At 40.7% G+C, this 16,981-nt stretch overlaps 1 protein-coding gene across 2 annotated transcripts; it reads right to left on the reverse strand.

Moving 5' to 3' along the window:
• Positions 1-14,940: 14,940 nt before the first annotated feature.
• Positions 14,941-16,624, reverse strand: CYCS (cytochrome c, somatic). 2 transcript variants are annotated; one of them, XM_085050955.1, is made up of 3 exons: positions 16,474-16,624; positions 15,501-15,677; positions 14,941-15,337 (listed from the first exon to the last, which is right to left on the reverse strand). In XM_085050955.1, exons 2-3 carry the CDS (start codon positions 15,667-15,669, stop codon positions 15,189-15,191), a joined length of 318 nt encoding a protein of 105 aa, XP_084907081.1. In that variant the 5' UTR covers positions 15,670-15,677; positions 16,474-16,624; the 3' UTR covers positions 14,941-15,188. The 2 variants fall into 2 exon arrangements, with proteins under 2 accessions (XP_084907081.1, XP_084907082.1); XM_085050956.1 differs by having other exon boundaries at positions 16,478-16,612.
• Positions 16,625-16,981: the final 357 nt, after the last annotated feature.

Genomic DNA, 16,981 nt, shown 5'->3' on the forward strand with positions numbered 1-16,981 from the left:
CTCCCCCTCAGAAACTCTGGCTGGACACAGTACCTGCCTGTGATGCCTGAGCTAGTACTAAATGAGTAGAGGCATCCAGGGTGGTTTCTCAGCTGGAGGGCTTGGCTCTGATGCAGTGCTCTGCTAATGCAGCTCTTCTCTTGTTGCTCCCAATGATAGCTCAGTAAGAATTAGCCTGAAAATCTGTACATCATACTGCACAGGTGCACCTACCCCCGAGAGTGAAAAGAAGGAGCAGGCATAGAGCAGAAGAGAATAGCAGAAGCCTCCATATCTGCTGCCACCTTGGAGTACAGAAACACTGCTTCCTAAAGGAGCTTTTACTTGACTGGTAAACATCCTTTTAACCAGGCCTTTTCCTAAGCACAAATTTAAGAAGAGCAGAGGAAGCTGATCGGAAGTGAAAATATTATAGTCAAAAACCCAGTAATGTTTCTGGCCTGTGAGGCACGAAAACCTCTTTAATTAATTTCCAGTTGAAATTAAACCTGTGCTTCACATGGTCCTAGACTTTTATTTATTATCAGAGGACAGAAACTTTTTATGTATTTACATATAATCAACATTTTGGTTATTACTGAACTGTAGGTCGATATTATTAAAAGGAACACAAACAGAACTTGGGTAGTAATTTTCCCTACTCCATATTTCTGAAACAACTTTAATCAGAAAATGACACTACAGGACTATCAATTTCAGCAATAAAAGATGCTTCCACAAATTGCTATTATTTTATCAGTTTGCAAATAAATCTTAGCTAAATGAGCTATTTAGTGCTACCAGTGCTATTCTATGCTCTGAAATTCCTCCAAAGAAAGTGGAATCATGGGTGTTCTTTTTCTTCTGTATAAAAAAAAATTAAGGAAATTAGAGGATTCATATCTTTCATAAGATACACAGCTCAAAACCATATGAAATAGAACATAGTTTGCCTAGGCATTTGGTGTTTTTTCAACTGAATAATTTATAATTGTTTCAGTGTATATGTAGTCCTGATATGTATGTTCTACTGACTAATGAAGTAGCTACATAATTAATAATATGAAGCTTCTTCATAGTTTTCAGTAGTTACCTTTCAATTATTGCACAGAATGAGACCATAGGCATATGAAAATGTTCAGCTGAAGAGCTGATCAGAGTGAAAATTAGACCCCATTCCTGCAGCTGCTGCCTGTGGAGGCACAGTGATTTGCTACTGTAATATTGCTTTTTGCTGTAAGATTACCTTTTAAAAAATTTTTCTGGACTTTCAGCTGTATGAGTGCAAGATTAGGCAGCTTTTCAGAAGGAAGAAAAAAGAGGATGGTGTAGGCTGTATTGAAAGAAGGAGAATCTAGGGAGGGAAGCAAGCTATTAGTCACAGGGCAGATTGCTCAATGGGCCAAACACTCAATAAAACAGAGTCAATAACATCCTAGTCCTGCTCTGATTCTTACTTTCTTTTTCTCCATCACAAAGTCATCTTAAAGTCTGGATAAACTTTCTGTAATCTTCTTCATGTCTCACTCTTTTCATGGAAATTCTTTGATTATTTTAAATTGCATTTGCCTTGTTCCTTCCTAAAGCCTTCTGCTTTTCCTATGACTATCTCCCTTCAGTGCTGTCTCTCCAATAAATGTCATCAGGTTTGCCTCCCTAATTTTTGTGTGAGCACTTCACCAGCTTTCCTTTCCTTTGATTATCTCCAGTCCTCCTCTTCTTCCCAAAGAATGGGAGCCTCGGGGACCTTCTTCCTCCCACAAAGCCTTTTCACTGCCTCCTCAGCCCCTTCCACGTTTCCCTTACTCCTTTCTGCAACAGAATTTTCATCCTTTTATTTAAGTTCCCATGCATTTCTCCATCTAGGTGCTGGATATGGAGCACATCAAATACTTTCATGATTTCTTCTTTCTTCTCCACACACTTGCCAAATGAGAATTATGAGGCTGATTTTTCAGTGACTCAAGGAAATTGCTTTTTTTGGTGACACTGCAGCTCGCTCAGGGATACCAAAGCCCCTGATAGTAAGTGGCAGCAAGGACAGATACATGCATCCAGTGCCAGTAGGCGGCCAGAGGAAGCAGCTTCTTGTATTGCTCAGGCAGTTCTTTAGTGCCACAGGGTGGTTTGTAATGACCATTTCCACAATACAGCTTTTTTTGTATATACTAGTTGTTGCTTAATGGCCATTTCATTAGTAGAAATTTAGATGTGAGCAATAAAGTGAATATTCCAAGCACTTCCAGTTTCCAATGTTAACTGGCATAGTGTCCTTTCCCTTCCCTTCAGAACTTAGTGATTTTTTGTCCCCACTCTTCTCTCTGTAGTGCACTGAAGAGCAGGCTTGATTTTACCTTGACTTTCCTTCTTTCTTCTCAAATTTCATTAAACTTCATTTTTATCCCCTTTAATATGACAGCAAGAGTGTCCAGCTATATTACAGAAAAGGCTCATGGCTCTGGTGAGATGTGACAGCAAATGAGGCTTGCATGACTTCTCTAACTGCTTGGGAGAGAAGTTTGCTTTATGCCAGCTGCTCCCAGGCCTGGGCACAACAAAGACAGGTCCTGGTGGATCTGCAGCACCTCAGCCATTGCAGCTGCTGAGGAGCTCTGCTGTTTTCCAAAAACTCCCTGGGTACTCTTGGGCATGGCATTTGGTCTCCACAGCCAGACAGAACTAGTTAGGACATGGGAACACTGTGTCTGCCTTTCCTCTCAATTCCCAGTCAGTGGAGGTGCAGGGAATGCTTGCATGATGTGGTTATATTCCCCTTCTGTCTGTCAAGTATCTTACCTGTACGTCTTAATTGTTGCAAGACTAGGAGAGGACATCAAACCAGCTACCTCTTGTACATTCCTGCAGAATTTGAGGTCAGATTTCCGTCCACTTTGGATTCATGGACTTTCTGGGTTTGTCTTTGCTTTGAAAATCATGCACTCTGCCTGCATCTAAATATTCTCTATTTTGCCCACCTTAAGTCCAAATTCTTTCTCTCCCCCCTGCTTTTACACCACTCTACATTTGCATTGTCTAACATTTATGCCTCATTTGTGTCACTATAAAACAGAAGAGAATCAAGCCTTACAATTGTAAACAAGAAATCCTCAGAGACACAATTGCATTCCTACCCACTTTGATTTTCTTTTCCTGTAAGTAAAAGATAATTTAAAAAGCCTAATTAAAATTGATCTTGATTTTCTGAAACATTGAATGATGCTGTTCTAAATCAAAATTATGGCAGCTATTCTTTTAACAATCATGAGATTGAAGAGAAAAAGAGTAACTGTCAAAACAGCTTAGAAATATTACCAATATTGGTTTTCTGGCTCAGGAAACAATACCAGTCTTTGAACTGCAGAGTGGGATATTCTTATTCAGATAGGTGGCTTGCAGCAATCCAAGAAATCCATCCTACTGTTCCCAGAAGGATAATGTCACAAAAGCTAAACCTCAGCGTGTCAGTAGCAGTGGCAGCAGCCTAGGAGAGGACTCACTGCAGGCTACATAGAAACAAGAGATCATCAACAATACCTGCCAGGGCTGAAGAAAGGACTGATGAGCATTATGGAGGTTTCATATATAGAGATGAGGATGGGGGAGAAGCAGAAGGAAAAAATCCAACCCTCCCCAGTTCCAAAACTGAGTCAACCCTAAGCAAAATTTTCACAGTCACAAAGTAGCAAAATTTAGAATATGTTTCTTTTTCTACCATGAAAAACAAAAAAGTCTAAAATACTAAATTTTTTAAAAGATACTGGGCAACATAATTAGCTAGGAGACGTCTGTGCCTTTACTTACATATGAACATTAGTATACACTAAACATTCTGTAAATGTCTTTTTAAAATGAGGAAAATTAGTGCAGTAAGAATTCTTTACATTAAGGAACATTACTGTAATCTTAAATGCTTTTAGACTTGCTGCCGTAAACCAGCTGTCAGAGCATGTTAGTTGAAATACTCAAAAAGTTGTTGTCATTCACTGAAATACGTGCCAAAGTAGAGCTTGTCTTCCTGTAAATGATAACTTTTAATGCTGTTAATGAAGTCATGTCCTGCTAATGGATTTGATATTTTTCTTGGAGTGAGAACCACAGCTCTTTGGATTTCAGTCTGTAGCTGTGGTGCCATCCTTTTTGATTTTTATAGCTGCTTCTAAGTTGTAGAGTAGCCATTAAACCCAACTGCAATGACAATTTTGGAAAGATAGTAATACTGTATGCTGGAGATAATTCACAAAGCCTTTATTACTTGAGTGCTTAGAAACAGAGAAGCACTGTAATGCCTAAATCCCACAAAAGCTGATTATTTTCCTCCTGAGCTTCAGACACAAATCAAGAAAATGCATCTGAATAGGAGGAAAGGAACTGCAAAAACAGGATTTCTGAAAACATTGTCCTGGGCTACATATCTTTATCCTGCATCCTGTTTATAAGTTCTGAATTACTAGGGATCATTACTTTAAAAAATAATCCCACAGTGCATCCAATCTGATGCACTGATGTAATCATTACTGAAATAACTTTTATGCTGCAGACTTTTAATTTCTTATTATCTGTATATAAACTGTGAAGCAGCAAGAGACTACCAAACATATATATATATATGTATATTTGAGATAGTAATCAATGGGCAAACAGCAGAGCAAAAGCAAGACAAGACTTCATTCAAGGAGAATAGAGAAACCACAGCTGTTTCAGAAGGAGCTGTGCTGGGAGTGATTGAAGGTTCAGCATCCATTCATGGTAGAAAAGCTCATCCCAAATGGGCTATTTAATGCTGGATAAATGAAGGATGAAGAGTTGATTACTCTAGGACTTAAATCCAGGATTCCATATATAGGAAATATTTTTAACCAAAGTTGTTGCTTCAGTCATTAAATTAGCTTTTCTTGCTGTATGAGATTCAAGGCAAGAGCAGCAAAATTCACTTCTGTGTAATTACTGGGCTGCCTCCTCTAGGTCTTCCATAACATGGAATTCAAGCAAGGAATAGAAATATTGGCCTCTAAGCTTTTCTGAGCCAGACTTTGAAGCTACAGAAAACAATTCAGGAAAGGACACAGAGTCATAGACGTAATCAATTCTGAAAGACAAAAGCCCAAACCTGTACTTATACACACACACACACCCACACCCACCAGCCACAACTGAGATGCCATAATAAGTGATGTACACACATGAAATTCCCCCAGATGATGCTTTCATTTTGGTCATAGTGGCAAGGAAATAAACCCAGTACAAATATGGAGAGTAAATCCTCTCCAGTGAAGTTTGGGTGTAGGAGCCAAACTTTAGGTAGACATGTTAGACACATGTCCACACAGATTTATAGTCAACACCTGCAACATTTTAAGACGTTGGATTTCCTGAGACTGACAAGAAATAAACAGTTAACTTCACACCTTTGGCATGCTTTATACATGCTGCATAGACTCCCTGGTACTTGCATTTCCTGGGATTAGATCTGTATTGGCAGATTCACAGTCTCATATATATTAAAGCGTAACAGAAAAGCCCCAGAATTTCTGAACTCACCAAAGTCTATTAAGTACTTAGAAAATGCTTGTAGCACTATATAATTCCTACAAAGCTTGGCAAGACAGAAAAATTCCACCAACTTGCAAATTTTAAACAAATGCATATTTTCCCATAGCTAGAAAGTTCAAAGCATATAATTTTACAATTGTAAGTGGGTAGCATTCCTGAGAGTAGTGAAAAATCTTCTATTTATAAAATAAAACCCCTGCACCACTTAAAACTTGCAAAGAAACTGTTTTAGAGGCAGTCATGAGGCTATACAAACTCAGACTAGTTCTACCTACATTTACTGGAAAAGATGGGCTTAGGTAACAAAATAACAAGCCTTCCTTTAAAAGGGGGCATCATGAAAAGGAAGAAGGTCTCCTTTGTGACTGGAAAGAAACTGTAGGCATGAACAAATCACAGGACAAAAAAGTCCCACCCATATGGATTATATCCACAGTTATGGGAAACAGCTCTATACACCAGTCAGAGTTCCTGAGCCCCTCTTTCCTCTTCCACCTTCCGTTTGTGTGTGAGAGAGAAGGCCCTCAATTAAACAAAAGATAAATGAAAAAGTTATTGTGTTTATGCAGAAAGTATCTTAAAAATAGCTTAAACTAATAGCTTAAAAATAGCTTAAACTGCTGGCTGAATGATTTATCAATCACTACAACCATATATTTGATTCTCTGTAGAAATGTAGCTGTAATAGCTGTAAACAGCAAAGGGAAGCAGGATGGTTCACCAGAGGACCTAAAATTTCAGAATTTCATTAATATTTGCTTGGTCTTACATGAGACTCTAAGTTAAAGATTCTCATTGTGCTACTATATAGCTTTTGTTTAGACTTAAGCACCTGTGCTACTGAAAGTTAAGAAATCTGCTTCTGAAACCTTTTAATGTCAAGTGCTGTCATAAAATGTACACATGATATTTACTATTATTTTCAGTTAAATACAAGTTCTCATATTACATTGCGTCCATAAATAAAGAAAATTGAGAATACGATGTACATCAATAAAGTTAACTTCTGCAGATGAAGTAATAAGAAATATATACCCAGCAATTACCCTGTATTTGAAATCCCTCAAGGTCAAATTCAAGCAGTTAGAAAAATAGGAAAATAAAAGGAAAGCCCTTGTGTTTATGGTATTATATTCTTCTCCCATGAGGAAAAGACTGGCTGGGCCTTTCAAAGACTCTCTAAATTAAAACCTATTAGTAGTCTTGCAAAACAAATGAAGAAGCAAACAACAACCAACCAACCAAACAACCCCCCCAGAAAAAAAACCAAAACCACTCTCTGAAACTTAGAAGACTTTACAGAAAATGAGGATCCCCAGCTCTTTCAGTTAAGCAGATGAGTAATTGAATCGCTCCAAAGGCCTGGAGAAATCTCAGGACAAGCTAAGGAATCACTGATTTTAGTGATCCTAAGATGCTGGGCTGTTCTTTAAAGTAAGAACTAAAACCTGTAACCCTAAGGTGAGAAAGAAAGGATGTTTGGAAATTTTAACGCAGTAGAAAAAACAATCCCCCACACCTGGAAGATCAGTGGAGACTGTCCCCCTTTTTGAAGAAGTCAAGCTGGTGTCTAAAAGCTGGTTACTAGAAGTTCCTGCTGCAGCCATGCAGGAAAAGGAGTTACAGCCAGGGGAGGTGAGAGGTAGCAGACATTAATGGTAATGGGCAGTGGGAAAGACAAGGTTTAAGATAAATTTGCTTGGAAAAACATCTCTTGCCACACCATCCCAAACTGGAAACACTTTCAGACTGAACCCCTACATCACAGTGCAGAAACTGACAGGTTTCTTTCTCTATCCCCCCTTTTTTAGTCACAGTAGCAGTGAGGGACCCAGAAAGGCTTCCTAGAGCTATGGCAAAAATACTCCAGCTGCCAAAGTGTCATGAGTGCACAGCTCAGGACGGTGCTGTCTTAGGGTCATGGTGTGAAGCCCTGGGAGGGGATTATCCCAGCTCACTCAGGCAGCAGTAGAAGCCTTCACAGTGACTTTCCCTCTCCTGCTTTCCTGGCAATAGCACCAGTTGTATGCACAGCATTGATTTGATTGTATGGGAGAAATAAAACCAACTGCTTTAGCAAAGGAATAGTCTTCTTGGAATTCTGAGATGATAGAAAAAGGTTATTGGAAACCATTTTCTGAGAGAAAAACATAAATCTGGCTAACCTCATCAGTCAGAGTATCAGGCTGCACTACCTAGAAACTGAAAACTGATGTTAAAGAGCCAGACAGGCAAAGAGCCAGACAGATGGCACTGCAGTAGATGTGGATTCGCTGGGCTTTTTATCTTCACTTCTGGAGACTTTCATGATGAGTTGACTTTCAACTGTGTTCTGGATTGGCACAGAGCAACTCAGAGAACTGGCATCCTTCAATTTAAAATAAAATACATTGGCAATGTAAATGTAATTTAGGCCAAGCTCCCCATCAATACTTTTTATATATTCTGGCTAAGGAACAAAGGCTCTTTTTCATGCTGACTCCAGTGTATGACTACTCCCTCCTGTGCTAGAGCCCTTCTTGTTACCCTTTTATCTACAGCATGTTCACTGCATCTACTAAAGATTACTGACCTGTACTTTTCAGGTAAGATCCAAAGCTGGAGCAAAATTTAAAGCTATGTCATCAACTGCAGTGTAACTCAAGCATGCTGTGTAAGTGGGCACACTAGGCTTTGGCGTTACTGAAAAATCAGAGCTCACAGCCCTGCAAAACATCATTTGATATGTGCACTGAGTAAACATCACACCATTTCTCAGCTGGCTGATTTGCTAACGTGGGATATATATCAGTAAAACCAGTGGAAGTGAAGCGCAGACTGCTGGAGCCAGGTAGCCTCAACTGGATGACTTCAATTAGCTGAAGCAAAATTAAAGGCATCCAACCAAGTTATATTCACTGAACACACACACCCACTCCCTCTAAAGCTTCAACTGAAGATACACAAGTTTGGTTTCTGTTGCTCCTGGGTTTCCACTGGTTTTCCTTTCATACTGCAATACCTAGCTCAACAGGGGAAAGCACAGGTGCATTCTTTGTCCCTGCTGAACGTATAATATGTCACCCTGTACTAACCTTGTTTAATTTCCACTTTGCTTCCCCTTTCTTTGCTTCATTTGAGTCACCTTGATTTCCATGCTATGATCTGGATCATTTGTAGAAGACTACCCTATGTTTTGATAGGTTTTCTGTGTGGAAGTGTCTTTCAACTGCAAAGCCCTCCCTTTGATTGCATTTCTCTGTGTGGAGTTTTTTCTGATGTGTCATTGGATGCTAGTACAGAGAGAGATGTCATCTTTCTGAGAATTCAGAGTGACAGCAAACACATATATGAGCTAAATTTTTAATGTCTGATCAGACTGATCCTGGTAGTTAGGCACTGAAAAACAAGCATAACTTGTAACATATACTTTGACCATGAACTGACAGGACAAAAGGCAGCATGAAGAGTTGCAGAGGCTTCGTGGTCAGGCAAGTGCAAGAAAATCCATACTGATAGTTAAATTAACATTGATATCCTCATGAAAAATATCCCCGCTAAGCAAAACACTAACTAAATGATACAAATGTTAATTTTCCTAGAACCTTAAATAGTATCAATGCTAGTATTTAGTTACATATGTATAGTAAAACATCATAATTTTCAGGGTAATTTGAGACTATCACCAAACACCATTCAGAAAGCAGTATTAAAAACAGATTTAAAACTGCATTTTTGCTAACAAAAGCCACAATGTTCCTGCCCAACTGCTAGTGGAGAAACTATATTACCTGTATATCCATTTCAAGATTAATACTTCAAGTGATGACATCAAAGTGAGCTTCACAGTAGGAACAAAGCCAGAATAGGCATTAGAGATTGCCACCTTTGATTTAAGGTTCTTTGAGCAGTCAGAAAAAAACATTTTGCTTTCTAGCTGAATCTTTTACCATTTGAATAGGCTGAAATTTAATACAGGCTATTTCAAACTTGAGCTAGCCTGATGAAATATAAAACATGAATTGGTTTAAGACTTCAGAATACAGCAGACTTATTGCAGACATATCATTGCATTCAGCTGTACTAATCACCTCCAGTGCTTTTTGCTGAGCACTTGCATTAAATGTGCTTTTTGTACAAATGAAATACATCTTTCAAACTGACTGAGGTTTTTTCAACATTACCTTCAAGAGTATGTTACAACACTTCTGCAGCTTTTTTGTACATTGGCTCCCTCTCCTGTTCATTGAGTGCAAGCAGGAAACTGGTCAAATGCAGCCAGTTAAAGATGTTTCTCAGCATTTCCATCATTGCTTTTGGAAGCGTGTTTCTGAGGCTCACAAGAAAAGACTTTCCTAGGTATCCTCTTGAAACTCAACCTTTTTCAGTAAATTTAAAACAAACACTATTGAAACAATTTAGACGGATTCTTCAAGTCTTTACCTGGTAATACTTTAGAGCCCACTACAGACTTAAGAGACGTCTAAATAAAGACTTCATTTGCATAGTAAAGTACAAGAAGCTGCATACAGTTCAGACAACACAAAAGAAGTATAAATCATAACAGTAACGTCAAATGAAGAAGGGAATGACCAGATGGGCAAGCTAACCAGCGACAATTTGTACATGAGAATTACAATCAAAAACATTCACCATGGCAAAAATGTGTGGAATTGAAAATGTGTAAAAATACCACTGGAAGGAATACAGATCGAATATCTAATATTCAAACAGAGAAATAATTGTCCCTTTGTAGCTTGCACTGGTGAGGCTGCACAACAAGTCCTGTGCCCAGATCTGGGTCCCTCGCTGCAAGAAAAACATTGAGGTGCTGAAGCATGTCCAGAAAAAGGGAACAAAGCTGCTGAAGGGTCTGGAGAACAAGTCCTTCGAGGAAAAGCTGATAGAGCCAGGGTTGGGGTTGTTCAGCCTGGAGAAAAGGCGGCTCAAGGGACACCTTATCGTTCTCTACAACTGACATTGTTTGCACTTAGTGCCATGGTCCAGCTGACAAGGTGGTGGTCAGTCACAGTTTGGATTTGATGATCATGGAGGTCTTTTTCAACAGAAATAATCAGTGATTCTGTGATCAATAAACTGACAGAACAACTAGAAATAAAATGAGTCTTATAGGAAACATGGCAAGGCATGGAGAAGTCTGATTTCCTTTCCTTTCCTCTCTGTTCTCTAAACAACAAATCAGCAGTGGAAGTAAATCTGAGACGTACTTTGAGGGAAAAGCTGATTACAGTCAATGTAGAAACATTCCTGCAATGAAACCTGGGTAAGAGCACCAGATTATTGAGGGTACTGGTGACACATATGTGACATCATGATATTTTTAAAATGTAGTGTTTGTGGTGCATCTTTCCTTCTTATCTGGAAGGACTATACATCAGGGAATGCTCATATAATCATGCTGTATCTCATACTTAAAAAACCCCTGAGGCATAGTGCAGGTAACAGCCTCATAAAACTACTTGCCTTAGTTAGCTCTATTAAAAATTTAGACTTAAACACCCGTAAAAGGCAATGTGCCATACCTTAAGAACCATGAGACATCCTAAAAAGAAATTGTCACCAGACACTCACGACTGAACGGGGCCATCAGAAGTCAATTGTAAGGGTTATTGTAAGGGTGAGAATACAGCTCAGTATTTCCACCAACAGCTTGTCATTTGAGTGCTTTTGACCAGAAGACTGGTGGTGGGGTAAGACAGGGACAGCACAGACTTACACCAAAAAATATGCTTGAACACATGGAGGAAAGGGAAGATGGATCTGAAGAGTGGGTGATTCTGAAAGGAACAAGGCAGTGGCTCACATTGCATAAGCAAGCTGCACTGAATAGCTTTAATGAGATGTAAAACCAGCAGAGTAATGACTTCTGATCTGCACTGGTAGGTTTATTTTTATCCAAGACAATTTAAAATTAAATGCAGAAATAAGCTGGGGAGAACACACCTCCCCTGCTCCCAGGTATGTGTTCTGAACACTGTGTTATAATTAGTTCCTCTTTTGCTAATTTTCTCTCTGGCATTCCTTTTGCATAATGACAGCTTCAACAAAGGTATAAAGCATCTTCTTCCCAGCACAAAGGTTCAGTTTGTTGGTTACTGCAGCGTTCTGGAAACTGAGGATGTGAATCTGAATGGTGTTACAGAAGCAAACATCACCCACTTCTCTTACCTCCTGTGACACTGACCTCTAAGCAGAAAGCAATCATTCAAAAGTGACCACCATATTTTCTGTACTTCGTATCACAAGAACAATCCTGGAAAAAAGTGTGCAGTACTTACATGCAAGCTCTAAATCATGAGCAGAGTGACAACTACCTGGAGTCCTGACTCAGCAACTACAGCTCCAGGAAGGGACAGGATTTCATACCCTTTCTCAGGGTTAACATGTCCTACTGCTAGCTCTGGGCTGCTCACATCCCAGAATAACCCAGTTATCAGGACATCAGTTTGAAACGGTTCAACTCATCCTGTATGTAGTAAAACAGACTGCTGTTGGCTTTGGCCCTGGAAGAAATTTTAGGATGTGTTTTGGATAAAGGCAAATGACAAGGCTTACTACAGGAAATATGTGCATTTCTATGGGCTTTGATATACATGAGCGACTAGGATATCTCATTGTTACCTATTAGCTGGTTTTGTTCTCCCCTGTAAGAGGAGGATAATGTATCACATTTCTTTTAGAAACTGATGCTGTATTTTATACCAAAAGAAGGAAAGTATTACATAATCCCATACAAGACTAGATCTATCTCAATGAACAGATCTTTATCTGAAGCAATGATTTACAATTGCACAGGCAGCAACAAACCAAACTTTCCCAAGTTGTTTGTAAAATGGTTAGACTTGTACTGTTAAGACTCGAAATAAACAAGAAAGCTTCTGTATCACTAAATTTCAATTGGATGTACAACTAATAAATTTTGTAGTTTTATAAGTACCCTACTTATTTTGAAGTCATATTATGAAAAGGTGTTTTGGATTTTACCTTTTTTCCATCCTCTCCATTCATTTGCATAACCACATATGAAAATATCACAGGATCAGTTTCAAAGGCATGCCCCATCAAAGCTCTGAACTTGTAGCCAAGAACAATTTTTATGGGATGGTGCAATGTTTGGCATTGCTGCTTTGATTCCCTAATTGGGAACTGTAAAGGAACTACTGAAATACCAAGTCTCTAGGCTGGTATCACTGTCAGAATGAAAAACATTAAACTTGGTACTTCACAAAACAAAGGCAAACTCCACCCCTCTACTCTACAATATAAACTAGGAAACTAAGAACTGAAGCTTGATTATACAACTGATCTTGAGACCTCCTTTCCACCCTGCAAATAACCCACCTAAGCCCTTGCATGAATACTTACCTCTAACCTTCCTCCCTTTCAATATTCTTTGCTTATCTATTAGCAGAAACACCATAGTATTGTATTTTTCCAGTGGCAAACGGCTACTTTTAAGCCATTGCACTCCAGGGCTGAATACACAGAAATATGAATTTTTATGTCAGAATGGTGTTTTTCCTAAAATGTAAACAAGGATGCACAGTCAGTCTAGAATTAAAAAGTTAAATTTTCTCAGTCTTCAGTGTTATGTAGAAGCAAGACTTTTTTTTGTACAGATAGAAGAGTGAAACTAAATTGTGCCCCCTGCTTACTTTGGGCAAAGGAGCATTCTGCTTCCTCCTGAAGTTTTTGTGGTGACAGGTAACTTACTTGTAATCTGTGCAGAATTAAATACCACACCTTATTGAAAAATCCTCTTCCCTAATTGGTCTGAAGAAGAAACAGGCTGTAAAGAAGAGCAGCTTGGAGATCACAAAGTCTTCTTTCATAAAGGAGCTAACAGAAGTAAGTGTTACAACTCTCTCCTTGCACAACTCCCTTCACCAGAATCATCTCAGAAGACTGCAGAGCTGGGTACAGCAACATTCTGGACCTACAACTGCTCCATCAGGATTTTGGCACAGAAAAAGCTAAATTCTGCATAGCCATAAAATGCTATGACCAACATCACTTCTGAAAATTTGAACAGCAATTAACTACTACAATTTGAAGTTCTCTCTTAACAAGCTTTTAGTAGAAACACTGCTGTTGGTTAATACTGTGTCCTCAATTGCAAGAAATGCTGTTTGCAGGTTTGTCTGGAAAGAAAAAATAATCACAACACATCTGGTAGCAATCACTGAGACCACTGTTAGTAATCTTAGATCTACTCACTCATTTACTCTGAGTAACAGCCCTTGGTAATTCCATTACTAAGTACACTATTCCACTTAATACAACTCAAACACAGTCCATTCTACAGCACAGCTACAGCTTTTGAGTTATGTTTTCTCCCATCTCACTTGCAAAGCACAGCAGAAATCCTGTTGAACAGCACATCAGTAAAAGAACTTTGCCAGCTCTGGTCCAAAATACTAACTTTGTCACATTCGTACTTTCCCTACCAACTCAATTAGCATTTACCTTTTTTCACGTAGAGCTTTTTTTTGTCTTGTTTCCTAATGATGTAAATCTGGGCACCCAACTTGCTCTGCATTCCCACAGTTTTTCACTTAATTTCATACACATACAGCAAGCAAGACTTTTAATTTTTTTTTAATTTACAGTATTGATTGCTCCAAATTACGCCTTACTGTTGGTACACAGTAAATACATTCTTCTGAACAACTCAGTATGAAAAAAACGCAGTTAAAACATTAAAAATACTGCTTTACAATGTGTGAAACAGAACCTTCAGAAGTAATGACGTTAGCTACAACAGGCACAGAGGAAGATTGCTTATTTTTGTCTTGTTTTTAACTCTACCAGCACATTCATTCCCGTACCTCTTTCATCTGAAATTGCCTGTAACAGACTTTGGGTGAAAGTTTCTGCTGAATTAAGAAGATTAAATGACTCTCAGCTTGGCCTTTAGCACTTGTATTCCCAGGAGAGGATGTTTTTCTCTTACACTAAGAATGGCTGTTCTCAGATTTACTGAGTAAAGGGCATCAATAACACATCAAAACTAAAGATGTTTCTGAAGGGGAGTAATACTCAATAGATGCATGCAGCTGTTGAAGTCTGGATGAATTAGGTAACGTGCTTCCCCCAGATAAAAGACAAGTGGCTGGGCACAACTGCCAGTTCACAAACAGCACTTAAATCAGATGAAATACATTTTTATCACAAGCTTTAGACAGATTAATATATATTGCAACACCTAGCACTGATTAAATTTAGAAAAATATTATATTGGGATTGGGTTTTTATAGTCGTCGTTTTGTTGTTAACACAACAGAAGATGTATGCCAAAAACCACCCTGCTTTTTAATGTTAAAGAGCGGAGCTGTCAAAGCTATTATGTTGCTGACAATTACTCATTTGATTATTTACACATTTTTTTAAACAATGAAGAGGCAGGAAATATTTATTTTTTTTTTTTTTTAATTTTTATGATCAAGGACTGAACCAAATTACATAGTCTTTGTTAAGTTAACGGCTGCCAAACAAGCGTGTATTCCAGTGACCCACCATGAGCAAAGTTATCTGATGGGTGAGACAGATCTTAAGGTTAGACACAGTACGTGTAAAAATAGAAAGTTTAAAAACCAATCTCATCACAGACATTTCCATTGCCATCTTCTTTGTGAAATAAATAAGGCAGCAGATAACTTTTACTTTGCAGTGGCAACTTTTAGGTATGCTATTAAGTCTGCTCTCTCGCCCTTCTTCTTAATACCCGCAAAAATCATCTTTGTTCCAGGAATATACTTCTTTGGATTTTCCAAATACTCCATCAGAGTATCCTCACCCCAGGTGATACCTAAAAGAAGGTAAAACAAACAAACAAACAAAGATAGTTAATAAATCCGAAACAGTAAACATTTATAGTCTTGTCCTCCACCCTATTTTAATTTTTGGTTAATTTTTATAATTGCCCGCAAGACCTGAATATTTTTGTCCCTTAAGGGCAGCTTTAAGTTTACCTTTGTTCTTATTGGCATCCGTGTAAGAGAAGCCCTCAGCTTGTCCGGTCTTGCGTCCGAATAGGCCATGCAAGTTGGGTCCAGTCTTATGCTTGCCTCCCTTTTCAACCGTATGGCACTGGGAGCATTTCTGGACAAAGATCTTCTTGCCTTTCTCAACATCTCCCATTGTCAGTACTAGACCAAGAACACACACAGAGGTCAGTATTGCAACCTCAAGGTCACCGATTGAGCTGAAACTTTAAAAAGTGTCCTGCTGGTTTACAAAACCAACATATGCAGCCCGTCTATCTGGCAATTCTCCAGCACACTGTCTATCCACAAACTACAGCTGCTGGGCCTGAAGGTAAGTATGGAATCATCAGACTACCTAAAAAGTATCAAGGTGATAAACATGCTTGAAGGGCACAAACAACCTTCCCTCGGACAAATTAATTGTCCGATCACAGCATTTAAAGGGTACGATGATAACTTCTGAAGAACAATTTTAACACAATTCCGATGTATAGGTCGTACAGCTGTAACAGGAGAGTTTCCCAGAGACCTCGTGTAAAGGCACAGGACTCTCGACAGGCTTTTCCTCCGCAGCTGAGAAAGCGCACCAGGCGCGCACCTGGCCAGGGCCGGAGGGCAGAGGGCACCCGGCTGCCACCATAACCCGAGATGCCCCCAGAGTTCCCGCCGGCAGCCACGCCTGAGGCAGCGGGAGCGCCCAAGGGCGCCCGGCCCGCCCGATTCCGGCTCTACCTGCGCCCAGCCGCGCCTTGAGCTTGTCCTGAGGCCCCTGCCCGCGGCGGGGTCCCCCGGCCCCGCGGTGACCTTCCGTCACCCCCCCGGCCGCCGCCTCAGGCCGCGGCCCCGGCAGGCGGGAATGGCGCTCAGGACGGCCAAGAGCACGGCCCGCCCGCCCCATTCCCCTCCCGGCCCTCAGCGCCCCGCAGGGCCCAGCCTCAGCCCGGCCGTGCACCCGCACCTGCCTGCCCGGCTGCCCCGCTGCGCCCTCAGACACGGTGACCGCACTGCCGGCTGCTCCCGCTCCGTGTGAGCCCAAGGACACGCTGTACTCCGCCCTATGTAACCCGGCACCGCCGCAACCAACCCCTGCCGGCCCCGCGGCCCGCCTCTCCGCCGTGACAACCAATCAACGCCGGCTCCTGGAGCTCTGGTTGATTACAGCGGCTGTCCGTCAAGCGTACGTCACGCCGCCGGGGACAGTGGGGTAGGTTGCGACGGGCGGGCCCCCGGACTTCCTTCCTGCCCCTCTGCCCTCCCGGCGGAATGACGTCAGATGTCACGCTGGTGCGCGGGAGGCGCGCAGGAGCGGCGCGCGGGGTTGCGGGCGCACGCGCACCGCGCAAGTGGCGGCGAGGGTCGCGCGGCGCCCTGGGCACGCGGCGGGGCGGCAGGGGGCGGCAGGGGGCGGGGCTACGGCGCAAGGTGACGCTAGGGGAGGCGCGCCTCTACCGCGCGGCGCTGTGTGG

The sequence above is a fragment of the Lichenostomus cassidix genome, chromosome 2, assembly GCF_008360975.1.
Source record: "Lichenostomus cassidix isolate B80296 chromosome 2, HeHo_3.0, whole genome shotgun sequence".
Lineage (NCBI taxonomy): Eukaryota > Metazoa > Chordata > Aves > Passeriformes > Meliphagidae > Lichenostomus > Lichenostomus cassidix.

Bases quoted from the DNA above. Each gene is read 5' to 3' on its own strand.
- CYCS (XM_085050955.1), bottom strand. From the start codon at position 15,669: ATGGGAGATGTTGAGAAAGGCAAGAAGATCTTTGTCCAGAAATGCTCC. The intron at 15,338-15,500 runs GTAAACTTAAAG...ACCTTCTTTTAG, and splicing joins GGATGCCAATAAGAACAAAG to GTATCACCTGGGGTGAGGAT.